The sequence below is a fragment of the Porites lutea genome, chromosome 10 (genome assembly GCF_958299795.1).
Source record: "Porites lutea chromosome 10, jaPorLute2.1, whole genome shotgun sequence".
In the NCBI taxonomy this organism is placed as follows: Eukaryota; Metazoa; Cnidaria; class Anthozoa; order Scleractinia; family Poritidae; genus Porites; species Porites lutea.
Genome location: NC_133210.1, coordinates 25,674,722 through 25,702,482, shown reverse-complemented (window position 1 = coordinate 25,702,482; position 27,761 = coordinate 25,674,722). Strand labels below are relative to the sequence as shown.

Below are 27,761 nucleotides of genomic sequence, written 5' to 3'. Positions count from 1 at the left end.
ATTGGAATTGAAAGATGGTACTTCCTGATTCCTTTTTCTTCTGCAAATTACGACAATGAAAAAGTCTTGTAAAACGTATTGCCAGTGCTAAGAATAAAAACCATTCCACGACGGTACACCCATGGTTTTGCAGGCACGAGTCTATGCTCCAGACCGTGAGGCAGGGGAGGGGAGGGGAGAGGAAGCACTGATCAGTAGCTTGTGATAAGAGGGGACTGCTCCGGAAAATTTTTCTCTGTCCTGAAGGCTTCGGCTTTGATCTTACAATAAAACGCAGCCGCGCCCCTGTCCCCCCCCCCCCCCCGCCTCCCTCCCACACACATGACCCTCTTCTCGTTCCCCAACTGGTACGAATGTGATTACAAGCCAATCATGCAACGTTTATAGGAAACATTGTTGCACCAGGGCTTAATAAATGGGGCCAGACCACAATATTTTCAAAGGTTTGGATATTTTCGCTCATCATTTTATGTGCTTTTAAGGAGCTTTTTTAAGAAATCAGGGGCCATTAATGCCGCTCCCGTCGCAAGTTCGTTTCAAAATAAAGTGATAAAGGTCATGTTAATTTATGTTAAACCTCCATTGACCAGCCAATATCTCCATAAAGGGGCCAATTGCCGGTAACCGAGGGTGGCCGCTTAATGGAGGTTTAACTTTAATACCCTTGGGGTTGATTTTCCGTGGGGAAGAGAAACACAAACATGTGGTTTTTCACTGACTGTAATGGTAGCAGGGCCTGCGTTGCAGCTGGCCCACGGGTCGTCTTGACCACTTTTTATTCTTTTTTACATTTTTCAAGGGCTATGGATATTTAACAATTATTCCTCGAGCCCGAATGGGCTATTGATTTAGAGGCCATGAGGGCGAGAGGAATAATTGTTTTAGTAAAATCTAACTAGTTGGTCAAAAATATGGAGACAAAACAACTTTAGCTAGCAAAACGCGATTTTGCGGCCATTGTTTTGGTTTTCAACGCCGGCGCTTTTCCGGCTATTAGTATAGTGGGCTATAGCATACAGCCTAGTAGTAGCTCAACCAATCAGAACGCAGCATTGATAATAGACCACTAGTTGGATTTTACTAAAATTAGTTATCTGTAATAGAGCGGTTTTCACTTGACTGTCGAAAGGGATTGGTTTTGGTTTTGGTTTTGGTTTTACTACGCCCTTTGGTTGGCTAGTGTATTTACTTTGGTTTTGGTTTTACGACAGTCAAGTGAAAACCGCTCTAACACCAAAGACTATTTCTCATGTGAGCCCGAGAAAATAAATGTCAAATATCACAAGAGTTGTGAAAACAAAGGTCAGAAAATCACCCTGTAAAATTCTGAAAATTTCATATCATTATGTGAAATTTGACATTTATTTTCTCGGGCTCTCATAACAAATTTTCTTTGGTGTTACTACAGATAACTTATTATATCTATAGCCGTTAAAAATATAAAAGAATGCGATATTCTTTAAATTATTCTGGTACAAGGTTTTCTTCCACTGAAAATTAAAATTACGCTATTTCCTGATGTATTCCGCCCCAATCTGTTACGATGGCCACTTTAATTAATAACCTTAGCTGATCGATAAAATGAATTTCGAGACTTATACTGTTCTTACCTGGAGGATAATTTGCGTTTTTGCCGTATTCACGTCTTCGTTTCATTGCGAAGAACAACGCAACACTAATAATGGCAGCTGGAATAAGGCTAACAAAAGTGATGCCAAGAATTAAATAAACACTTTGCGCGGACGTACTTCTTTTTGTTCTTTTTACGACTCCTTGAGGTTCTTCTTCTTTATTGGGCGGAGTGGTCTTTGAACTGTCTGAAAGAGGAATTCATTATCAGAACGAGATAGTGGTTTGGATATAATACAAACTCATATATAACAGCTTAGCTATTTGAGAGGTTTCTGTGGTACTCCCATATACGGTAGATTTCAAGAGACAGGGAGGTTGGTCTGAAAATTAGAATCAGGGGACTACTGTACACAGGCTAAGTTTAATTTTATTCCTATGGGATGCTATTCTTGAACAGCGCCATTACCCATAAAATATACCTTATCTTGTTGAGAAGATCAAAGACTTTCCACTGACAAAATAATGCAGCATATCAAAAACTCTAGGGAAGGGCTTCATCATGCACCCCCCCCCCCCTCCCTCGTACCACGGTGGGGGTATGACTTTGCGTGTACGTTCGAGAGTTAAAGGAACCGACAAGGTAAGACACAGGTTACCCACTCACCAAAGATAGAGCTCTGTGATGTGGCGTTGACAGTAGGTTGACTTGTCGTTGTCTTGCGGCAGATGGTGTCTCTGAACGCATTGCAGTTTTCTTTTAAAACTTTGTTTCGAGATGCCCTGCATTTGGAACATCTCTTACACTTTTGCTCCAAACTTTTTTCGTCAGAAAATGTGCCCTAAATAAAAAAAAGTAAATTTAACATTTTTCGCGCAATTTTAAAGCCCGGGGTACTCTCAACAATGGCCTTTACAGGTTTGGCAAACCTAAGAGTTAATCAAGAAAATATATAAAGACGGTGACAGAGTCAAATACCCATAACACAACAAGTTGACTTCAAGCTGACACTGAGATTCTCGGGAGACAAAATTAACTTTTCCCAAGGGACCAGTCATTATGTGTTTTTAAACTATTAAAATATAATGCATACCTTTGAGCACGGCTGACATTTCGTGTCATTTGTTGATGTGCACTCTGCCACAACCCCCTCACCCACGGGACATTTTGAGCATTTTTTACAGAAGAGGAGGTCCTCATCGAAGAATTTACCGGGCGGGCAAACACATTCTCTGTTTTGAGTCGAATTACACTCCACAATTGCAACTTGTGAAAAACTACATTCGGAGCAGGGCAGGCATTTAGTACTGTTATTCTCTTTGTCCATATATCTAGAAGGCTGTTTAAGCAGAAATGAAACAAATACAGTAAAAACCAAAGACATGCGAGGACATCTTTAGCTAGGTTTTAACATAGTAGGGTTAGGAAATTGGTTATGAAAGCCGCGGGAAAACATCAAAGATGAAAACTAAAGGAGCTGCAGTTTATGTAGGGTTTGCAACTAGGGTAAATAAAATTTAGTCCAAGGACAAAATTGAACACACCTTTAATTTCGGTGAGAAAAGCCAAAGCATACAGAACGGCGAGACCAAACAATGAGCGTCTCCTCTCCCGACTGCAGGCTTTAGGGTGTCTTAGAGGGAGTTTAGGGTTGGCTTCTTTTTTTCGAGAGCTCAAAGTTTCTTTTTTCGTGGCATGAAAAACATTTCGTCGTTATCATTAAGTAAAAAGTAATTTTGATAGAAGATTTCCGAGTTCCAAGACGAGGCTAAGTGCAATCTTTGTTGTCAAAATGAGTTTTATTTACACGAGGACAGTTGCGACCTTCACTGACATTCCCCAGAGTGTAATTTGTTTTTCCCACAAGATTTTTCATTAGTATTGTTGTAAATTTCTCTTGCGACTAACTATCATCCCTTGGTGAATTGAAAACAAACCTTATGCAAAATAATGTGGGGAAGACAAATTGCGTCACGGGGACATGAAATTGGCAGATAAAAACATCATTTTGTATCAATGGCTTCGCATTTAGCATCGCTTTGAAACAGAGACTTGAGGCAACTCGGAAATTGCCTATTAAAGAATACCTAGCATATTCTTTACCGGACAAGGTTCGCAGACGAGACAGTCCTTGCTTTCATTGTAGACGCGAAAATGGCCTTTTTTACAGCTTTCGGAACACGTTCCCTCACTAAACGCACATAACAAACATAGGTCTGCTGCAATGACGAATGAAATCTACGTAAAAAAGAAAAAATGTAGTTATTAAAAAAAACAGTCCAAAAACTAAAAAGTATCATAAAAATAAGTAAATAAATAAATCGTAAAAAATAAAACGACAAAATAAAAATAAAAGTTGAAATCATTAACCCCATTTGAATAAACGAGTTTAAATTTTTTTTGTTTTTTTACTGTTGCTCTGGTGCGTTAAAACTACCGTACTTTGTTCAGTACATCTTTATCTCCATGTATCAATCAATTTCAAATTTACAAAATTTAAGTGATTCAAAAATCTATTCATCATTAATTTATCATGTTTTATTATCAATTATCATAATAACGACCGGTTGCTTGAGCCTGGGATACCACTGATACTAAAGCCTGGTTCTCATATGCCGCCGATTTATCCGCGAAGTAGCCGCCTGTACCGCCCGGGCTACTTCTCGGACGAATGAGAACACGCGGCGCAGACACCTTCGCAGGTAAGCCGGTGGTAAAGACTGGGATGACCAATGTTGCCAGCTACTTCTGTTCTCATATCGGAACAGTATCCCAGGCAGTACCGACGGCCATGTCGAAGGTGCAACGGCGGCATATGAGACTTAACGGCGGCATAGGAGGCTTAAGCGATCGATTTCTCCATATGCTTTTTCGGTCGGTTGGATTTCAGATCGTTCACTTTTTGCACTTTTACAAGATGCAAGAGCCATAATGGGAACACATACATTACAAAATATTACAAGAACAGAAAAGAAAAAGAAAGAATAACAACAAATCACGCAGATAGTGAGATGTAAAAATTCTAAAATGTGCGTAGTGACCAAAGTAGCATTATCGACTTTTGAGTTGGTCACGGGTCACGTGCAATCAACTGGCGCAATTACATTTACATAAAATTACAAGAACTGAGAAAGAAAAAAGAGTGTAAATTCCCACTTACATTTTCATATAAAAAGCTATAGAAAGTGATAGATAATAGCATCAATAATTATTAAAAGTAAGCAATGGCAGATATGAAATATTTATTACCCTTTGCGGTACAAAAGTTTAGAAGATACAGCTTGTATTGCTTGCAAAAGTGGTTCTGAGTATTTTTTTTTTTAATTCAAGGGAATAGTACATACAAGTTTTAAAATAATACACTTGCCATGAAAAAGAAGCCGAGAAGCACCCAGTGATCTCTACGGACACGGTTCATGAAGCTAGAGGGTTATTCGGCCTAAAGAATTTAACACTGAAGTTCGAGGTACAAGGTACGCACTCTGTCTGCTATAGCTAGTGATGACAGACGTATTTTTGACTCACTGATGTCGAATGGGAAGATACTGCAGCTTAAACTGTAACCTTTTCATAACTAAAATTAGATCACTGTTCAGCTGACGATTCTCGTGAATGATTTAATTTGTTTAAAGTTAACGCTAGGAAAATACACTTTTAGATTTTTAGGTGCGGTTCTTTTTAATAATTTACCCACATCAATAAAAGAAGCTACGTCGCATGTTTCCCGTTTTAAGAACTATCTTAGATTTCATTTAAGCCATTAGTTGTTTCTTTTTAATATAACTTTACCTAACTTCGATAGCTGCCTTATCTTTCTTGATCTTAAACTAATTATGATGATATGTAATTTCCCTTTTAGGCACTTTTTGAAATCTTTGTACATAATTTTAAAGTAATTTTTAAATTAAACACCACATCAAAAGGGCAAAACGGCAGGTCACCAGTGCTGCAGTTAAATAGACAAGACCAGACGTGTCTCCTACTAGCCCTCATCCCTTTCTAAAACGTTGTTGTTTTTAAATGGAGGGTTGATTTAGTTACCTATCATTTTATAACGAGCTGAATTTGCCTAAAATTGTGTTTCCTGATAGACCCTTTTTTCAATTCTTTTTTTCGGAACAATTAGCCACGATCTGAAATTCAGAATTCATCATTTCTAAACTAAAGTCATTTTTCTTAGTATAAGCACACCTTACCTTTGTGAATTTTGTTTACATATTTAATTTAAATGGCAAAAATGATAATAAAATAAATAAGTAGAATGATCATCTTCGAAGATGTTACTCTTGGTTTTTCCAGGAGCCTATCCTGGTTTTCCTGGTTTTTCCGTAGATTGTAATAAATTTTGATCAATTTGGAGGTCATCAAGAGCCCTCTTGGTTTTGATGGTTGCAGTTTTAAGCTTTATTTTATATCCAGTTAAGGCGGAACATAAAGATGTAAATAATTCAAGGGAATAGTACATACAAGTGTTAAAATAATACATTTGCCATGAAAAAGAGGCCGAGAAGCGCCTAGTGATCTCTACGAACAATGTTCATGAAGCTAGAGGGTTATTCGGCCTAAAGAATTTAACACTGAAGTTCGAGGTACAAGGTACGTACTCTGTCTGCTATAGCTGGCGATGACAGACGCATTTTTGACTCAATGTCGAATGGTATGATACTGCAGCTTAAACTATAACCTTTCCAAAGACTAAAATTAGATCACGGTTCAGCTGACGATTCTCGTGAATGATTTAATTTGTTTAAAGTTAATGCTAGGAAAAAACACTTTTAGATTTTCAGGTAATAATTTACCCAAAACAATAAAAGAAGCTACGTCGCATGTTTCCCGTTTTAAGAACCTTTCTTAGATTTCATTTAAGCCTTTAGTTGCTTCTTATTAATATAACTTTACCTAACTTCGATAGCTGTCTTATTTTTCTTGATCTTAAACAAATTATGATGATATGTAATTTCCCTATAGGCACTTTTTAAAATCCTTGTACTTAATTTAAAAAGTAAGTGTTAATTTTTAAATTTTCAGTATCATGTAGTCATAATTTACGCAGGGCCCCTTTTGATACCAACCAATGGGCGATAGGGCTACCCTGCCTAAATAAAGTTGACTTGACTTTATATTCATCTCAGTTAGTAGCTCTGAACTGCCTTAAGCTGAAGTGAACGAAGTAGATGTCTTTTTCAGCAAAGTCGCTTACACGTAAGAAATGAAATTTAACAAAAATCAAGCCTAATGTGAATCTAGCTTTGCATACACGGAGATCAGTACTTGATAAAACTAACGCTGGGCTATGGCTGTTCAAGTTTGCCCGAATATTAGAAATATCCCTTCCCTTAATGTTTCGTCTCCCATGCATTGATGCATGGGTTTCCTTACTCTATCTACTTCGGTACTGTACTCTTGGTTTTTCCAGGAGTCTATCCTGGTTTTTCTTGTTGTAGATTGTAATAAATGTTGATCAATTTGGAAGTCATCAAAAGCCCTCTTGGTTTTGATGGTTGCAGTTTTAAGCTTTATTTCATATCCAGTTAAGGCGGAACATAAAGATGTAAATAATTCAAGGGAATAGTTCATACAAGTGTTAAAATATTAAATTTGCCATGAAAAAGAGGCCGAGAAGCGCCTAGTGATCTCTACGAACAATGTTCATGAAGCTAGAGGGTTGTTTGGACCAAAGAATTTAACACTGAAGTTCGAGGTACAAGGTACGTACTCTGTCTGCTATAGAAAGTGATGATAGACGCATTTTTGACTCAATGTCGAATGGTAAGATACTTCAGCTTAAACTATAACCTTTTCAAAGACTAAAATTAGATCACGGTTCAGCTGACGATTCTCGTGAATGATTTAATTTGTTTAAAGTTAATGCTAGGAGAAAACACTTTTAGATTTTCAGGTGCGGTTCTTTTTAATAATTTACCCACATCAATAAAAGAAGCTACGTCGCTTTCCCATTTTAAGAACTTTTCTTAGATTTCATTTAAGCCATTCAGTTGTTTCTTATTAATATAATTTTGCCTAACTTCGATAGCTGTCTTATTTTTCTTGATCTTAAACAAATTATGATGATATGCTATTTTCCTATAGGCACTTTTTAAAATGCTTGTACATATTTCTAAAGAAATTTTTAATTTTTAAGTTTTCAGTATCATGTAGTCATAATTTACACAGGGCCCCTTTTGATACCAACCAATGGCTGATAGGGCTACCCTGCCTAAATAAAGTTGACTTTACTTGACTTTATATTCATCGCAGTTAGTAGCTCTGAACTGCCTTAAGCTGAAATGAACGAAGTAGATGTCTTTTTTGAGCAAAGTCGCTTACACGTAAGAAATGAAATCTAGCAAAAATTAAGCCTAAAATGTCTTTGCATACACGGCGATCAGTACTTGATAAAACTAACGCTGGGCTATGGTTGTTCAAGTTTGCCCGAATACTAGAAATATCCCTTCCTTTAATGTTTGGTCTTCTATGCATCGATGCATGGGTTTCTTTACTCTATCTACTTTTGTACTTATTTTGTGTTTCTCACAGTCTTTTTCAATTTGAATTTGATCGATATTTCAGACGATTCTCTGTGTAAAAGAAACCTCTCCCAGGCGGAGGGGGTACTCAACAAAGGTTTACACGGGAAGGCTGCGTCCAACGTTCCAACCCCCTTACCCTTTTACATATAACTTTTGGCAGAAAAGGAAACCCTTTCCTACACTGTGCCTTCTATTGACAAATGGTACCCCTTTCACATACATAGTTTAAAACATCGTATCCCTTTAAATTGCCGTAAATGTATGTGTTCAAAATACGAAAAAAATTACAAAACTAGGAAATTTTCTCGGCTTTTTCACAGCCATAAATTCTTCTATTAGCCCTTTAGGACTTTCTACAGATGAAAATGACAGAAATGACAGATTTTCCAACCCTTTTACATAGTCCAACTAGTGAAATGCCTATCCTTGTTGTATAGCTGAGGCCCGAAAAAGGTTCCCCTTTGAAGGAGAAACTTCCAGTCTAGGCCATCATTGGGGGTACACCCCTTCTCCCTCACCCGCGACAGGCGCAGTACTTTTTACAGGCCAGATCATCAAAAGGGCAAAACGGCAGGTCACCAGTGCTGCAGCTAAATAGACAAGACCAGAAGTGTCTCCTATTAGCCCTTATCCCTTTCCAAAACGTTGTTGTTTTCAAATGGAGGGTTGATTTGGTTACCTATCATTTTATAACGAGCCGAATTTGCTTAAAATTGCGTTCCCTGATAGACTCTTTTTGCAATTCTTTTTTCGGAACAACTAGCCAAATTTAGAATGCCTCTAGTATTGCTGTTTTCACTTCTAAACTAAAGTCATTTTTCTTGGTATCAGCACACCTTTTCTCTTAATGCTTGTGTATAGTTTTTCGCTTCTTTCGCTCTGACTTTTTCTCTCGTATTCTTGCGTTATTTCATCTCACTTTTTCTTTTTCGTTTTTGCACTTACACGTTGAGCGTCGTTTTTTTATCCTATTTAATGATTACATTTTCTACGTTGTAAAGAAATTGTATGTGATTAGTTAAATTGTCTTGCCGATGCCAGTGTTATACTCACGCCGTTGCTGTGCGAGCTGCAATGGCTACCGGTTAGGCAACGCATTAGTTTTAAGATTCTACTATTTGTTTTTAAGGCCATCCATGGATTCGCGCCAACGTATTTAAGAGAACATGTGTCAATTAAAAGATCAGGAAATTATAATTTAAGATCCTCCTCGAATGGTTTGTTACTTGCAACGCCAACTTATAGAAGTAGGGTTACATTAGGAGACAGATCATTCCAGGTCGCAGCTCCGGCACTTTGGAATGTATTACCGCGTGAGATTCGTTCTATTACAGATCTAGAGATTTGTAAGTGCCATCTGAAAACGCACCTCTTTAGGGAAGCTTTTTATTAATTTATTAATTTTTAATTTTTATCACGATAATTACTAGTATCTTAACATATGTTGCATATTTTAATTTTATCATAGTATATTTTAATAATTAGTAGTTAGATACCCTGTATTAAATTATTATAGATAGAAATCATGTAATGCGCATTTGATCATTTTATGGAAAGCGCGCAATATAAGAATTAAATTATTATTATTATTATTATTATTATTAATTAAGTTATATATTTTTAAAGGTGGTCCTTTTGATAAGCCTTAGTGGCTTCCTTGGCCTCCCTTGCCTCATCTTTATTTGAATTTTGTTTACATATTTAATTTAAATGGCAAAATGATTATAAAATAAATAAATAAAATGATCATCTTCGCAGATGTTACTCTTGGTTTTTCTTGTTATAGATTGTAATAAATTTTGATCAATTTGGAAGTCATCAAAAGCCCTCTTGGTTTTGATGGTTGCACGGTTAAGCTTTATTTTACGGTTAAGCCGGAACATAAACATGTAAACAAATTCTTGCTTGTGAAGCACTCGTGCACTAGTTTAAGTCCTCGTGATTTATGTTTTGATAATTTTCAAATTGCATTTACTATAAAGAGCCTATAAAACTTGATGCTATTAATCTCGAAATAAACTCAATATATACGAACGTTGCGCTTAGCAGTTGTCATTATCTTAAAAGACAAAAAAGTATTAAACTGAGCTTGTAGAAGGAAATTACTTATAAGCTCATACCAACCGCACACAAAAAGTTGTTGAATTCAAATAATCGATCTTCTAAATTTTCTCTCGGCAATTTCCATTTCAACTTTTCGCGATTGCACTTCGCCTTTGCTCACCTTAATCCGTCTTACAGGCACTGGTGCTTAAAGAGAAACTCGGTTAGTTTTGCAATATAAAATTGACCCAACGAACTCATAACAATAAACAAAATTAGCCGTTAAGAAATCAAGCGAAATATATATTCAGTACCCAAGTTAAATCAACGATTCCGTTAAGATTAATGATCATTATAATTTGGATTCTTTTTTTGGCATTGTTTTACAAAAAAAAAATTGTGAACACGTATTCATTAGTTGGAATGATGTGATATCAAAGTTCACACGTGTGTGCGTGACTGCGACATCATGATTCACGTTCCTTTAGCAGTTGCGAACTTTAATTCTGACATTTTTTTTTCTTTTTAGCAAATGAAATTTCTATACCGGTCATTATAACCGAAAAAAATTAATTCGAAACAATTTTTTTGACAAAAATGGACAAAAGTAGCCTCCATCGGACGGTTAGGTAAAATCCTTTGCGCCGAAGCTACAATAGCCAGCGAACGCAAACGTATTTCCGGTTGTCGATTACGAAAACCGGAAATGCGTCTGCGTTCGCAACTTTCCCGTACAAAAATGAATGTTGTACAATAGTCATAGTTTTGATAAATTTTGCAAAAAGCTTTCTAATACATCTGTTTTTTTTTTTCTCATTTCTTTTGAAAAATTATATTTGGTGAGTTTATTTGGTTCACTAAATTAATCAGAGAAAGACAGCTCGGTTTTTACACTATTAAAATGCGCTAACTTGATGCAGGGACTTTCCCCTGAGACCACGCAAGGTTTTTTGCTAAAGCAGGGCGGATAAAGGTAGGGCGGTGAAACGAGCGCGTCCGAGCAAAAAGGTGTGATGCAGTGGACTGGCACTATGTTTAGAAATGTTGCTTGTTTTCGACTTCGGTCGGGGCTTGCGATGTGGTTTGTACATAAGACACTGCCGCTGTCACTGAATTATGGCGCCTTGATAATTTGTTTTCTTGCACTTCTTCCTCGTTCCTTTGTGCTGGTACGCTGTCTCCGAGAGGCAAATGTTGCTATTTTTTGAGGGAGGTTTAGTTGGAGTAGACAAACATTTCTTTCAAAGGGTTTCTTTTATTACTTCCATAACTCTACCACTGAATTATATTTTCGTTCTGCTACTCGCCAATGTCGATGTTATTCCAAAACAAAAACAACTAAGTACTGTCTAAAGCACGAAGGAAAATCTCATCCATGTCATCCATGGCAAAACTAAAAGACAGCAGATCGTGTTTCATAACTAGATGACGTATATTTTATAAATGCGTGCAGCTCGTGCAAGGTGAAATTATGCTAATTTCAATCACCATCATCCTTCTTTTTAATTTTGAAAAAACATCTCATACGTCTTTCTGTTTCTTCGAAACTTCAAAATTAGTTTCCCCTCAGTTTTTACTGTTTACCTTGTTTTGTTTTAGAGAGAAAAACGGAGAAAAAACCTTACAACTAACCTCAATAAATTTTGTTTACATGCGGTTGCCGGATTTGCAACGCATTGCGCGAATCACCATGGCGCGTTGCAAACGAGAAGCAAAGTTTGAAGAAGTACAACGCCACTATATCAATATATATCAATCTAATTTTTTGTTATGTTATATAAAATTTATCCCCCTTTAACATATGTAAAAATTGAGGTTAAGAAGTGTTAAGCTTTTGCAAACGAAACGGTGAAAGACGATTAGGTGATATTTAGTGGAAGGAGGAGGTATTCAACACTTTCAAATTAAACTCAAATTTTGGCATTATACGACCAACAAGTTTGACCTATAGACGTACAGACACAAACATATGAAACTGTTTATTGATATTGTTATGAAACGAATTTATCTATTTAACATTGTAGCCTGAAATTACAGAAAGAAAATAGGATTTCCGGTTTGCAAAAAGGAAAATTTCGCCGGCCTTCAAGCGCACCGGAAGCGCGGAAAGAGCGCTCGTGCCAGTCCTACTCCGCATCACACATTAAATGAAGAGCGGAGCGCTCGTTTCACCGCCCAACCTTTATCCGCCCTGGCTAAAGGTTACAAAGGAGTGCAGGGAGCACATTACTCATGGTACAAATCACCTTAAAAAATAGCATTAATTGACTGCTGTAAGATGCCCACGCTGAGCTACAAATTGATTTGTACAAAACTGAATCTCTCAATAAAAAGAATTAATAAATTTTGGAAGACAGTTGTGGGTCAGCATGATTGGTTGTTTTAGCTGAATGAGTTTCCTGAACTTGTTTATTTGAAATACACAGTACAAATACATAAAATAAAATAGAACTGTAAACCTGGTTATAATCTGTCTTTGTTGATATTCGGTTAGCTAGCCCGTTAACTGTAAACAGAAAGCGATTTAGAAGTAATGTTCACTTACTATTTGAAGTGGTTTATGGTACTGCCTTCCACCCATTGAAGGTTTTTCCCCGTTACCAAAAATTGTGCTTTCTCTTTCCAAGTGACAGCTCAATAAAATGCTTAGAGAGGTAACTGAATTTTTAAAAGCAACGCAACTAGTACGAAAGTCACGTTGACGGATATCACGATGGAATCAGAAGTTCTGCACGCTCCGACTTGGTTGTTGACCACGCCGGGGGTCAAGGCAACTAAGTTCTGATAGTCAGTCTTGGGGAAAGGATGCTGCTGTGTTAAGTGCGTTAGTCAGAAAAAGGGGGAGAAATCAAAAGGTGATGGTCTGAAAAAGTGTCGTTTAGTCAACTAGTCAACTAAACGGTGTAGGAAATATACTCGTGGATGACTTGATTCTGTGACACGTTTAACAAGGTTGCAAAATTGGCCGATTTGGGACACCACATAAAAATATACAGAGACTAGCTTTCAATTCCGGGCTCATTTACTATCGAACAATCATTTGTAGAACAGGTCCGGAGCTAGGGGTGCTTCGCATCCTGCAAACCCACACTTGAGTACACAATAGTAACGCAATTCGCTTCGAAATGACTTCGATAGTGCTCGACAAAAAGCCTCGGATTGTAAGGCATAGCTATATTACCCCATATATATATATATATATATGCATCACACTTGAGACAATAAATTAAAAACTAAGTACTTATGCATTATTGGGGCCATTAAGCTTTCATGTTATTGACATCAGTTCAATTGAACTCCATCTCAGTTTAGAAGGGTACGTGTCATTCATTGGCTCCATTAATTTGTAAATAAGCAAGCTTTGAAGATAAATATATATTTATTTATAAATATAAATTTCCCTTTCTAATAATGATCATAAAATCATGGTCCAAAGTTCGTCCCTTCCAGTGTAACTTCGTATCTGGCCTCATAGTAACAAAATAATCTTTAACTTAAAATCTTTGATCCCAAAAAGCCCTGTTGTTCAAGATGGTCACATTAGTTCGTGAAAAAATATCTTTGACCCGGCTGGTGATCATTTTATCAGAATTTCCTCGACGTACAAAGACTACCTCTCAACTGACTTTCTTCACGTTTTTACATCTTATCAGTATAACTACTGCCTAATAAGGGCGGGGTGCATTAAAATTACATTAAGAGTTCCATCAGTCCTCCTGATGTGACCAGGGGCCCGTTTCTCGAAAGGCCCGGAAACGTTTCAAGCCCGAAGGCAAATTTTAAAGTCAAAAAAGTTGCTAGCAGCACACAAACCAGTCAATTTTGCTTCGTTGACTGATAGTTTTATTATATCATTTTCAAAATTATTGGAACCTTGATCTTGAATGCAAACATGACAAACACGAAACAGCTATGCGGGGCCGAAAAGCTATCGAGACGTTTGAGAAACCAGATCTGTAAGTTTGTCAATACACGGTCATACACCTTGTTTTACCCTAAAATTGTGCACAAGAATCGCTCTCAATTTCTCCTGTGTATTACAGTCGTTACAAGAGAAAGCGAAAACAATTGGGGCCGTTAAAAAAGCTAGGGTGTATATTGGGCATCGAGTGGAAATGCTGCACGTACGTTAGGCCTGATCCTACATGACTTAAAACTCTTAGATTTTCTGGATACTAGATTTGTAGGAGCAAAGGCTATTTATTCGATATTAATTTTTTCATAAATGCAAATAAACAGTACCACTCTTTATTTCCAGTTGGCTTTCATTATTCTACCACAAACGTTTTGGAGAGCTACGGATCAATACAGAAGCACAAACCTCAGTTACGATATGACCTTTAGATTTCCAATTTATACCTGCGATTTTAATTCTTGAGAAAAAACCAAGGGTTTATTTAAAAAATCAATAGACCTAAAAGAACGTATGGGACGGCGCTTTTGCAAGAAACTAGCTTCCGCATCTGTTCATTGTAGTTAAACGCATGTTATAGCTGATCGTTTTGCTGTGTTGATGAGCATTTTAAAGGATAGAACTGACATAGTATAAATAATTTAAAATAATTAAAGGTAGAGGAAAAGAAGAGCTTGCTATTTACAACAGTTTGGCATAAAACATACCCGCGGGGAGTTGTTCTTGAGTTTCTTGGAATGAGGGCCACACTGACACCCACGTGGCGCGTGTCTGTCACTTAAGTTATTGTCTCAATGGAACTGAATTGAACTATTTTAGTGTTTTTAAGCTGAAAAGCAGAAGCAAAGTTCGGAGTAAGTACTTTCTACAATGTATTCCTGAGGAACAACGAATAGAAACTTAGCTTAAATAAAAAAGTCAGTCATGTCTGACGGTCGTCCAGTCGTTAACCTTCGACACATTTTGCCCATAAATTAATTTATTGACGGTAACCAGAATTACTTCAGTTATTCAACGAGTTTCTATTTAAACTTAGGTTTTCCGCCCCAGAGGAGCACAAAAGAATTGCTTTAATTGGAGCAATTCAAAACAACTAGCCTGCCTAACTGTGATTATTTCTGTGCAACTGTGGAGCGACAACCGGGGTTCCTTCTTAGAAATCTTCAAGTTCGTAATATTTTGGTGCCCGAAGTCATATTTTTATAAAACTGAAATCAAAATCTAGATAATCACAAGCGGACTTAGCACAAACTGGCCCAATTTGTTTTGTAAACTTGGTGGCATCGTCCCGGTCACATTCCTCGCCCTCAGTGGAGAGCATGTCCACAAGCTTACAAGATCTTTTGAATTTGAATCTCAGCTGCCGGCAATGTCTAGAAACGGTCGTCAGTAAATTCTACTGTTTAATGTTAGCAAGTTGCAATTTGTAATTTAATTTCATTTGCAGTCTAGGCTAAACAGAAGGTTTATTTCTTAACATAGATTTTTTTATATATTATTGATAAAAACAAGTTTATTGTCACGAGCTTGGAAGAAAAAAAAAACTACACGAGTCTCTGAGGAAATTCAAACACATCAGCCGTTTTGATTAAGACTGGAGGGAGGGCTTTGCCATTCAACACAAGGTAAAATAGAATATGATACAGTACTCATTGAGTTTTTCAATAGTATTGAGCTCAGATAGGTAGTTGTGGTGAGTGGTCACTACTCGCACTGAGTACTTACGGTCTAAAGGCCGTCCATCAAGCTTCCACGTGCGAGCGGATCGTGTGAAAGTGAGCTCATGTGAAGTACTGAAATCCGATTTGAATTTATTCTAAGGAGCTCTGTTGGAAGAGGTTTAAGAACAAATTCGTGACAAGTCTCATTCATTTGAATTGTCTCAATCGATGCATAAAACCACCTCCCATCTTTCTAAGTTTTCCTTTAGGTAGGCCGCATGAAAACAAGGCTGTAAAGAGTTCCACAATAATAAGACCTTTTCGAAAATCGAGAGTGTATATGCATTATGTCTTGATTTCACGTATAGTTACGTGGAAACTGGTAATCAACTTGAACTGATCGTATTCAAATAGTGACTCATAGTGTGAGAGGCAGGATTTTTCTTCATTACTTTAAGTTTAGGACCGAGCTAACTTCTTATTTCTAGCTAGAATCGAAACAGAGCTCACAGCGTACTCTCGTGCGGAGAGGTTCGAAGACGTGGAAGAATCCAATGGACAAACATTAAACTTAGTAGAGAATTTAATAGGAAGTTACCGCTTACTTTTGCTCTCGACTAAAAACAACTTAAGGACCTTCAGTTCGTCTGTTCTTCTTGCACTTTGTACTTTCTTTAACTGAACTTTTCTTACTTCTTTCTTTAACACTCTTACTCAGAAACTCTCATTTAACTTGCTTATTTATAGATAATATTTTATTCTTAATTATATCATGCGTACGGTTCCAATTACTTGTTTATTAAAACATGTTTAACTCAAAATACTCTGTTGCAAAGGTTTTTCACTAGTTCTCATGAGAACAGGTTAACAACTACCAGAGTAAAGTTCAGTGAAAATAAGGACATTTTTGCCACTGCATGTTACTTTTTCAGTAACCTATATAAGTGGTATAAGCCACGTTCACTGTAAACAAAGGACAACTCCCATATCCAAACATGTAGAAACAGGATAAGGATACAATGTTTACTACTCTCAATTAATGTGTTCCTAAAAACGGAAAGCTCTGCACATGTAAATCAACACCCTAAAATATTTACAGAAATGGCGAACAAGAGAATCTCAATGCATGCATGCAAATCAAATCCCCCTTTCTTACAATCGGCTAAAGCTATTCCCATGATCTTTTCAAACACATCTTTAAAGAGAATGAAACGAATATTAGGTAAAACTGCGTTTCAAAAGCTCTTCGTTTGCTAAAGCTAACGGCCGAACATCAAGATTGTTTTTAACGAATTTCTAACCATAAAAACTTCATCCCAACATATTTCGATAACGCCCTCATAGATTTCGTTCAATCTTCACGATTTCTTTTTTCAAAAAAACCTCCCAGTGCCGAGAAATACGGCTGCAATTAAAATAGGTAATGACGTCATTTCGTTGCTATGACAGCTCCCATGTCATTTTAACACCGACCATAACGAATTTTCATCTCTAACGTTGTCAGTTTTCCAAATATTTGTTAATGGCGACGTAGTTAATGCTGAAACTTGGGAGGTATTGACCCTGAAAAACCCCACTGAGCCACCTTAACTCGGTGCCTGGTCCGGGCGGAACCTTTTCTAATATCGTAGCGTTACCCTCGTAAAATGTTCTAGAAGACATAGTTTGAGACAAGAGAAGATTTTTTTCACGGTTCTGCACCTTTTTCTTACCTTTTAAAGTCAACCGTAATGGAATAAAAGAAATTAATCGCTGGTAACCGTGAGAGCCCCGCATCCCAATTCATACCCTTATCAGTTGGGCGGATTTGCTTCAAGTTGCTTAATTTATTTACTTTTGAAAAACCTCAAAGAACATGCCAAGTTAATGGAATAGAGCGTTCTCACTCATATGACTAGCATGAATGAAAATTTCAATGGCAACAAAAGAAAGCGTTTGTATAAGAAAAGAGTTCAACTCCCACAGGATTGTTTTTGGACACCAATATGGCCGCCGTGACGTCATATGAAAACGCACAATAGTCACTCCTTCGGACACCAAAGGGACAAGCAATCAGATGTCCCCCGCCTCCGCATTACAGAGGAGTCTGTATTATGGTACTAAGGACTGTCTTGAGTTTGGAATCCGGCTTCAGGAGCGAGAGAAGTGACCTAAATAGAGAGGTTTCCGTATTTGGAGTCATGTGAAAGGGGCGTGTTGACCGTGTTGCGTTACTATAGACAGATTTTCAATTTGAAATCCTTCTTTACCTAAGGGCATAAACTCAGACGAGACGATGCGAATTGATGAAAGAGACGCCTTTTACTATGAAAATCATCGCAACCAAACAAATATGGATCATTCTTTAGCATTATACTAAAGTCCTAACTTGATAGAAATATTTTGAAGACAAACTTGACAAACAACAGGCCGCTTTTTTTCAAGTGCACTTGGACGGAATCCGTTTTAATCTTCTTCAGCCTTTCTGTCCATCCCTGATCCGTTTTCAATAGCTTTTCTGAAGTTCTTTTAATCTTCCTAGGACGGATCATGATTTGTCACTACTCTAACTTTGAAATCTATCGCCTATGGACAAAATCAAGTGATGTTACCACTCAATTAAAACCTGTTTGTCAGTACTTTCTCATGGCGCTAACTTATTTAGCATTTATCTCTTACTTTTGAATCTGTAGATGAAATCCTATGGTGTTACCATTCAAATGAAACCTCTTCAGTAGTACTTTCACATTTATTGAGTATGTAGTTCTAACTTTTGAGTCTGTGGATGAAATCCCATGGTGTTACCATTCAAATGAAACCTCGTTATCAGAACTTTCAAAAGGTGCTATTTATTTGAGATGTAGTTCAAAATTTTGAGTCTGGGGATGAAATACTATGGTGTTACCATTCAGATGAAACCTATTGGGCAGAACTTTTGAGTGGTGTCATCTCAGTATTTCCTACTCTTTTGGAATATTTGCTAAGATTTATTGATCGGCCTTTCTGTGATTAAGCGTGAACGATTTACTGTCAACCTTAATCCCGTTAATCAGTTTATTTTTCCTGATTTTACTTGAAGCCTGTGCTTGGAGTTTTTATCTCACAAGAATGTCTTGGCAGAAACCCACCTCACTACTTCCAAATCTTGAAATTAAAGTGATGTCTCATGTGGGTTACTCGTGCGCGTGGTATCAGTTGCAAAATATTATTTACTAGTTCTGGTTGCGATTGGGTAAATTAAGTGGTGATCAATATGTGATCGAAATAAAATAAAGAAAATCTTCCACTGCAATGGTCGAAGGCTTGATTCATACGAGTCATTTAAAATGCAGAAATTAGTGATCGAAGTATGAATAAGCTCCTGGGCTTACTCAACTTCATGACTAGTGCAAATTTTGGCAGCGAACGTTCGATGCTTGCTAGGCCATGAAGCCACGATTCTACAAATTAGGCTCTGAAACATAGAGACAATGTAGAAATGCGTGGGCGAAAAAAAAATTTAAACATGCTACGTGTAAAACTTGCGATGCAGTTTTTCCATAAAGCTGAAAAGATGCTCTTAAACTTACAGGTAGTGTAGTAATGCGTTGTGCGTAAGAACGATTCCATTCTATCAACGTGTTTCCCGTAAAAATATTCAGGTGAGCTGCTACGCTCTGTCAGCTTAGTTTCTAAAATAAAAGTGCTATAACGTGTGCAAAAAATTGTAGTGAGTAAGCAATAAGAACATGTTTCGATGTTTCCAACTCCTCTATTAATGCTAAGATGAGAAGCATGACATATCCCTGGTTCTTAATAAACGTGCTACGCCATAAATAACGCGCTAAAGCTTGTAAAAAGACCTTGTAAAAAGACTCGTAAGTATTTAAAACATTTCGATAAATACGCTTAGTGTTCTATAAGCATGCTAGTCGACACGCTTTTGGTTCGTGCTAGCACTATTAGGCTACGATTTGCATGCTGAAACATGCAAGCGGGCCAGATTTTTTAGCGCGCTTTTAGACACGTACTGGGTACATGATTGCTGTGTGCCGTGGTTTCTTAAACCCTGTCCATTTTTAAGGAGTTTTCAATAAAGTTCGTGTTCTTGTTAGCAAAAAAACTTAGCGTTCAGCGTACATACCTTTTTATAACGCGCGTCAAAACTTACAAGCGGTGCAATAAAGAGTGGTTCTTGAGGACAAACAACATAACATCTATTACTCCGCTGTACAATTGAGAAAGGTTTCAACGCTTCCGATGCTAAAAAGGCTAAGATTGATTCCACAAATCTACAGGTTGGGCATTATTTCATTAATATATCTCGCTCTTATAAAACATACTAAGCCTAAAAGCTTAACTCCACAAGCAGATCTAGAACCGTAAGCAAGAAAACGTTTGATGAATACTCTTGGTGTTTTATAACAGCGTGCTACTTGACACACCTTCAATCCATGCTATGCCCCGTAACTTTGTCCGTAAAGCTAAGATTTCAAAAATAGCGCGCTTAAACCTGCAAGCAGATCAGATACGTGTAGCACGCTTTTGGATACGTCAGAGTCGTATTAGTCTTGCCTTCTTATCTATACAAACTGAAATTTACAGTCATTACGATTCATAAACATTCTAGAAATAAAGATATCACAAAAGCTGCATAAAATGTCTACAAAAATGATTTTACAGACATTTTCTATTCCATATACATGTAAAGTACGAATGTTTTGCCCTCTTATAAAAAGTCTCTAAATTCATGTTAGACATGTTATTTTCTCAGTCTGTAAATGGTCCAGATTTTCCAGTTAGGTCTGTGTCCCGCTCTAAAACTTGTAAACAGGGCAATGATGCGTGATGAGAGATCGAGAATAGCATTGCTGGGCAGTTACATCTTTTTCTACGAAAAAGTCCATACTAGCGTTTTCGCGGCCATCGGAAATGAGTAACTGTCGATACGTCCTTGTTTCCAGACAGGTACGTGGGCGAATTATTTAGTGCCCTTGCATCTCCCTTTATTCCCGCCATTTTTTTTACCAGGGGAGCAGGGTGGCGCACAGGTTGAGAGAACTCGCCTCCCACCTATGTGGTCCAAGTTTAAATCCAGGCGTCGATGCCATTTGTCGGGTGAGTTTGTTGTTAGTTCTCTCCTTTGCTCCGAGAGGGTTTTTTCCGTGTACTAGGTTTTCCCCTCTCCTCAAAAACCAACATTCCAAGTTCTAGTTTGACCAGAAATCAGGTAGACGAAGAACCATTAAGTGGATGTGCTATCTCTAAATCTAAATCGTTATTTATTTATTCATTCACTTATTCATTTATATATCTTTTTATCAGTAGGATAATACAAATTTCATGTATGAATTGCTATGACGTCAGGTTTTGAAGAACTTCACTTTATCAGTTCAAGCAAATCTATAAAAAATATCTACGCTTTCAAGTTCGCTTTGAGAACTCTCCGTTTTCATAAACGTCTGTTTTTGATCGTTTAAGTGTGGACGCAAGCTAAAAGGCATGAAAATGCAAGAGTCTCAATCTTAAGAACATTACTGTGGACGTTTTCACATAACATGAAGGCTTCCATTGGTGTTCCAAAACAACGAGACGGCGGCCATGTTGCTTTACCAAAAGAATAACCTTTGGGAATGGAACTCTTGTTCAAAGGAATTTGATCATTTTACGTTTCTGGGAAACTGCCCACCTACCCCTCCCCTAAGCCAACATCAACACAAAAATGTTGGCTTATGGGACGGGTAGGTGGGCAGTTTTCCAGAAACGTATGATGACCCGGAATTTGCATAGCTGCTGACCACCTGAGTGAAAACAATTTATAGATGCCCTTTTTGCTTCAGAGGATGATATCTCAGAACGTTTGAGTACGAATGACGATACTAGATTAGAAGCTTCCTCTAGTGCCAATTTTTATCAGTCTCACATAGGACACCCTTAAAGACATGGCTGTGACTGGAGGAGTTGAGTCAGTTCAACTCGAGTCACTTCCAGAAATGGAACCAGAAGTTTGATCGGTTATTCAAATGTGGTGAAAGGAATGTGGCCTGGTCAGCAGACGTTGTGGGGAGTAGTACCCGGGCAAGAGGGTTTTTTTCTTCGTGCGACAGGATACTTCGGTGTCGGCTGCAGGACGACACATCTCCGGAAGAAGCACGAAGCCACTAGTACAAAGACTTAACAGAAACCGGAAACCGCAGCATAAAAGAGTCTGACACCCAGAGGGTAGCGGAGAAGCGTTACGTAACAACACAATGAACGATGGCGGAGCGAGATTTGGGATGACCTGAGACAAGATACGGGATTTAGCGATTTTATGATGCGAGATTCGGGAAATGTTGTGGAAAAGAACTTATATTCGGTAAATAAAAATCCTTTTTATTTTCACAGGTAAATTTCTACGTTTTCCTCTTTTAGGTTACGTACGTACCCATTTTGCCTGTATTACTATTTTATCTTTCTTTATAAAGATATGTCTTATTAAGTTGAAAGTTTTGTTGCTGTCTCTCTGAATGGTTCAAGGTAAGTCCACATGCATTTGACATGCGTTTGTGTGGTATCGTCTCTTGGGTTTGTCCGTCTATTTTACGTATTCCGGGTAAACATGAAAGTCGATTCTTGATGTAAGCAGTGATTCAGATCCATGAAAAAGTGTTTAGGACAAATGTCCTAAAGGGCTGAATTTTCTTAGGACATTTTTAGTTTTTGTCGGACATTATTTTGTCTTCTTTTGACAGAATAGATGAAAATTAGAACCTTTCAAAATCCATAAAAGATACTTCCACGTGTAAAAGGTCTACGAGACCTATTCCTTTTGTTAATAGCATTGCCAATGCATGACCGCATTAAAGTTGAATAATCATACTCTTTCAAGTTTGAAGTCTGTGTTTCCAGAATGAGATGTGAAGATATTTTGTTTTCCTCTTTCCTTACCTATTAAACATAGAGTGAATTTTAAAATTACAAACACAGCACACTCAAAAAAATATGTTCAAACGTGCGACTTTCATAACAAAGGAAAATCCTCACAGGATATTCTTATGTTAGCCAAACATATTCACACGAAAGCTCACAAAACTGCACTTCATGCTGTTGTTTTCTTGATCATAATCCAGCCACGGGTAGCTTTTAAGCCATCGCGGCTGGAATTTTCTTTTAGCTTTGGCGGCAATTTCTTTTATTGGATCATCGACATCATTCAAATCTTCATAAGCAACTTGCGTTGTTGTGCTTTCTTTATCAGATTTGTCTTTGCACTGCTTTCTTCTTTTGAAAAAATACGAAAAAGTTTTTTGGCTCATTTCAGCCATAACTAAGATCTTTCGTTCACATGGTTCGCGCAAAATAGAATCAAAGATGGCGCCCGTGTTATAACAAGCGCCCCTGTTGGCTTTTCGTCACCGCCAACAGGGCGGTGGTTGCGTTGTTCAGTGTGCAAATTGCGGCTCAAACTAGGGTTATTTTTGCTATATGAAAAATTCTACCCATCTTTAACATAACTCACTATCACAAGACACATTTAGAGTATTTCATATTTTATTTTCATTTCGGACATTTGTCATAATTTGGGTAAATTTGTTCGGACAAATAAAAAATTGTCTCGGACTATGTCCGAAGACCGACGTGGATCTGAATCACTGAGTAAGCATGACTGGGATTAAGGCTAGCCTTGGGTTGTACCTACAACAGAGTTCCTGTTTTGGTTTATAGTCCAACTCTTAAGTTCTATCGTTAAACATTTATTGGTTTTGCTGCACTTGAAACTTTCGACCGTGTTGGTCTGTTTTCATCCACGTTGGTAAACGATAGGACGTGAATTAAAATGGGGAATGTATTCAGAACATCTCCCACGAACAGCAGGACCAAACATGTCTTCATTTTAGCTACTTAGGTCGCTAGACCTGTAGTGGCATGTGCTATAGCCTTTCAAATAGTGTAGGGGCGGATTCAGAAAATAAATAAAAGATGGCGAGGGGGCGACGGGCACTTGTTAGCCAGCTATATAAATACTGATCATTAAAACTAAGACTTCTTTAAAAATATTACAAAATTTCACAGAAAAAAGAGGGGCTGCGGTCCCCTCAGACCACCCCTAAATCCGCCCATGAAATTTTTTACTGGAATGGCTAACATAGCAGATATCATGGTTGGTCTGGCGGCCTGAAAATTCATCACAACTCCGATCGGGATCGGGTCAAGCCTATAACCCCATGCGCGATTTAGATTTTGATCGGGAGTACGAGATAAAATAACTCTATTGGTGTCCCTCTGGACAGGGTCTTCAAAGCTTAGCTTCATGCTCATGAAACTGATAGGTCTGCTGCAAAGATAGTGGGTCTGTTTCTCACAACCCTGTCCATCCAGTTAATTTCGTCCCCCAAAAAAGAATGGTATAGTGCATACTGCTGGACTCTTATCCCGTTTTCAGTAACACGAAGCACCTCTAATAGAGCATTATTAGGGACCATATGATCCAAGGCGAAAACGTCGCTTTTAAAGTGAATTCGCATTCTTTCGATCTTTATCGCGATTATTGAACAAAGTTACTTCGTAAGAACCAGCGAACTCTATTGGAGGAGAATTCCGAAGAACCATAACCAAGTTCAGTAAATGAAGAGAAGGAAAATTTCGCCGTCTCGGCGCTCGTTTACGTCTCCATAAAGTGTGAAATCTTGCATTTTTTCCCGCCGTAGTCGAACAACGGCAAGCAAATGTTGAAAAAGATGTGCTGCAAGTAGACTACGGGTAGTCCCACATTTTTCCTTGGGGATAGTAATGCGAGCGAAACGCGAGCGCGCGTGAAAATCACCCCACGCGAGAAAAGGCGACACGCGGCGGGGGGAGAGAGTGTCGCCTTTTCTCGCGTGGGGTGATTTTCACGCGCGCTCGCGTTTTGCTCGCTCTACTATCCCTGAGGAAAAATGGGGGACTACTCGTAGTCTATGCTGCATGTGCTGAGTTGTTGTTGAGTGCTTATTAAACGTATTGCTTTTTTGAACTTTTACGTTACAGTCGCTTTCGTCGGACCTTAAGCACCCTAGTACTACTTCCTCCTATATCGCCGGGGTGCAGGCCCAAAGCAGGATTACCCTAAGCAGTATGTCTCTTGGTACCCATTTATACATCCGGGTGGAGAGAGGTATCATGACCGGAACAAAGTTTCCTGTCTAAGGTTGTGTTCACACTGTACAATATAGCTTTTGCGCCGGCACACCTACGAACGGTGATTTCGGCGCGATTTCTTTAACGGAGCGAAGCTACGCCGCGCTGATCCTCTAAAGTGGAGGCTTACATATCGGGTAGGTGTTCTTACTATGCCGCGGGATAGCTATTCGTGTCGGCATGACAAACTACCCGGTATTTTGTCAACATAGCCTAAACGTGGATTTCCGTAATTGTTACGTGTGCAATGCATTTGGTCACATGCAAGGACCGTTTTAAGACTGGTAAAATTCGTCTAATTAATTGAAAAGTCAGGGAAGGAATTGGAATTCAGCCTCAGAGGAAATACGAGGCTGCATGACTGAAACAATAGAGTACTAATAAGGATGGACATTTAGATTAAAAAAATACTAATAAAATGGCGGTCATCCTAGTTAATTTGCAAATCAATGAAAAAGTTTAAAAATTCGCCACAAATCTACAAAATCTGAAGAGAAGCTAATAACGCTGGCAGCCTAAAATGAGCAAAGAACCGTCGACTGAAAACTTATTCTAAAATGAAATTCGAAGTGTTCTAGCAGATAAAACAGAAAAAGCAATTCAAGATACGACTTCTTAATCAAGGAAGGAATAACTCACAAACAGTTCTTACCAGTTTGCCATTCCGTAAAATTTTCAGTGCCCATTTTGTGACGTTACAGCTACCATTTACACAGTGACCCTCTCGTCGAGCACTCTTTCTTCTTGTCAAGGTATTAGCTTGGAAATGTCTTTTGGATCTGTGACCAGAGTAAACGCTAAAACCGTGTTCTTCAGTTTCGTGTGTATTTACATAAGTATACTTGACACATCGTTGCTATTTTGGTCGCTTTTGTTTGACATTTCTCAATAAACACTTGTAAAACTGAGAAATACATTATTTTGTAAGGCTATAGAGATGAACTACTCTGGGGACAGTTCACGAAGCTGTTTAAAACACTTACAATACATGTTCCGAAAATTTTCAAGCTTCACGCCTTGATTAAACATTGCCGTTCCTGCTCTTACGGATAGTGGAAATTATAACATTATGTAAACGGATCATATCCGTTATCTAGGGAAACTGAGCTCAATACAAGTTCTTCGAGCTCGACATGTTCATCGAGCTCGATCAACAATCTACCTCGCGAAAACAGCCGATATTTCGCGACGCCACCACTGGTTTCCCGCCAAATGACGTCTGAGAAACGAGCGCAGAAATTCCATACTGATGACGTGTTACTACCCAGATCTGGGTAGTGCTTCTGATTGGTCTTGCCGCGTGGGAAATTTGATTCAACCAATCACGCAAACAAAGAGCACTAAAAGATCAAGGAATTGCTCTCATAAGAAATGAATCTCAAGCAACTGCATCACTTTTATTTGAAACGAACTGGAACGCGTTAAAATATGTAGAGTCAATTCTACGAGTAAGAAATTTATGTACACTGCAGATTAAGGAAAAAATAGATAGTGTTAACTTTTTTCTTTTTATAGACAACGGTTTTTAATTAATGGTGAAGATATTATTTACCAGTGTTCTTAAGTTTTGGTTATTTGGGGCATTCTCCTGACACAGAGTGGACTTTGTGTCGAATTGCACTGTGGGACTGTTTCTGGGGACAAAATTGGCCCAGTTTCCTTCGCGACCTCGTTGTAGCCAACGAAAGAAGCGCTCAGTGAACTCGGTTCCAAACATCACTGCTAGCCACCCCCCCCCCCCTTTCTTTTACGGGTCCACAAAACAATCCCATAATGCAACAGGAAACAACACCGACCAGTCTCCCGCTTAAAGCTCAAAATGGCCAATTTTTCAGTTCTGTGTACAGTACGCCTACTTCTGGCTGAGTCCATCTGGAAAACAGCGTCGAATCCTTGCTCTGGGCCCCAACCTGTGTAACAGGATTTGAGTACAAGCCACAAGTGGCCTGTGAAAAATGCCATTGTCGATTTGCTAATTAGGTTGAAGGGAAATTCCGCTAATTCGTTGAGTCCGTTTGGGACCCAGAACCAACATATGGGCTTTGTCGCGCAGACGTTACTAACCAGAATAAGATTACGTCTGCAACGCAAGCATGCCTGTAACTAGACTAACTAACTTGCAATGCAGGCGTTTTATTTTTTCAGGCGAGTGACGCGCGCGGATTTTCTTGCTTGTAGTCACCAGAAAACACCTGCACTGCACGCTAGCCGTTCTCTGGCTTTCTCTGCCCTTCAAATTAGCCATAGTGATAATAACAAAATCTTTTGAAAACAGCTCTAGCTATTTGAGAAGAGCTTACGTCCGATCATCTTTAGAAATGTACTATTTCGGTACAAAAATAATGCAAAACTGAAGCAACGTAGGGTGCTTATAAACTTCCTCTCTTGATAGTCTTCAAAGATTTTCTTTAACAAAATAATAAATTATCTTACAATATTTCCTTTTTAAGTCGACTTTCAATATAAACCTTAACTTTATAATAAGTTAACAAATACTGAGCCTGATAAATGTACTGCTTAATATATAGCTCTAGAACCTCTGTTTTCTTAAAGTGCCTCAGGCTTATACTTATTCATTCCACAGACCCCTTTCAATTACTTACAGATAAAAAAATTTGAGAAAAATCCTAATTTTCATTCCCCCCCACTAAAATCAGGGGCGTAGCTAGAAACTTCCACGAGGTACGCGCAAATTTCAAAATCAACCCTACCCTGTCTCCCCGAACGTTACGTTTCCATTTTTTTTCTTCAATATGGTGAGGTTATCACCTTTCTTCGACTTTGGATAGGCTCTTCAGGCAGCAGTTAATACGGCTTTCGCGGGTGGCAAAATCAGGGAACTGAAACAAACCAATCTTGAGGATGTTAAAGGCAAATGACGTAGCCGGGCAATTGCACCGGTTATCCCAACCTCGTCCACAGTGTCT

At 38.2% G+C, this 27,761-nt stretch overlaps 1 protein-coding gene across 2 annotated transcripts in view; it reads right to left on the bottom strand.

Moving 5' to 3' along the window:
- LOC140951290 (tumor necrosis factor receptor superfamily member 16-like) overlaps nt 1-12,781 on the bottom strand; it is a 14,642-nt gene extending 1,861 nt beyond the window's left edge. The window contains exons 1-6 of one of the 2 annotated variants that reach the window (XM_073400540.1): nt 12,689-12,781; nt 3,674-3,808; nt 2,664-2,909; nt 2,237-2,411; nt 1,611-1,817; nt 1-40 (exon numbers count right to left, since the gene is read on the bottom strand). The exon at nt 1-40 is cut by the window's left edge and continues 59 nt beyond it. In XM_073400540.1, the coding sequence (XP_073256641.1) occupies nt 1-40; nt 1,611-1,817; nt 2,237-2,411; nt 2,664-2,909; nt 3,674-3,808; nt 12,689-12,724 (839 nt within the window). In that variant the 5' untranslated portion in view covers nt 12,725-12,781. Of the gene's footprint in view, nt 41-1,610; nt 1,818-2,236; nt 2,412-2,663; nt 2,910-3,657; nt 3,809-12,688 lie in introns of those variants that run through there. The other variant, XM_073400541.1, reaches the window with a different exon arrangement.
- Between the last annotated feature and the right edge of the window lie 14,980 nt (nt 12,782-27,761).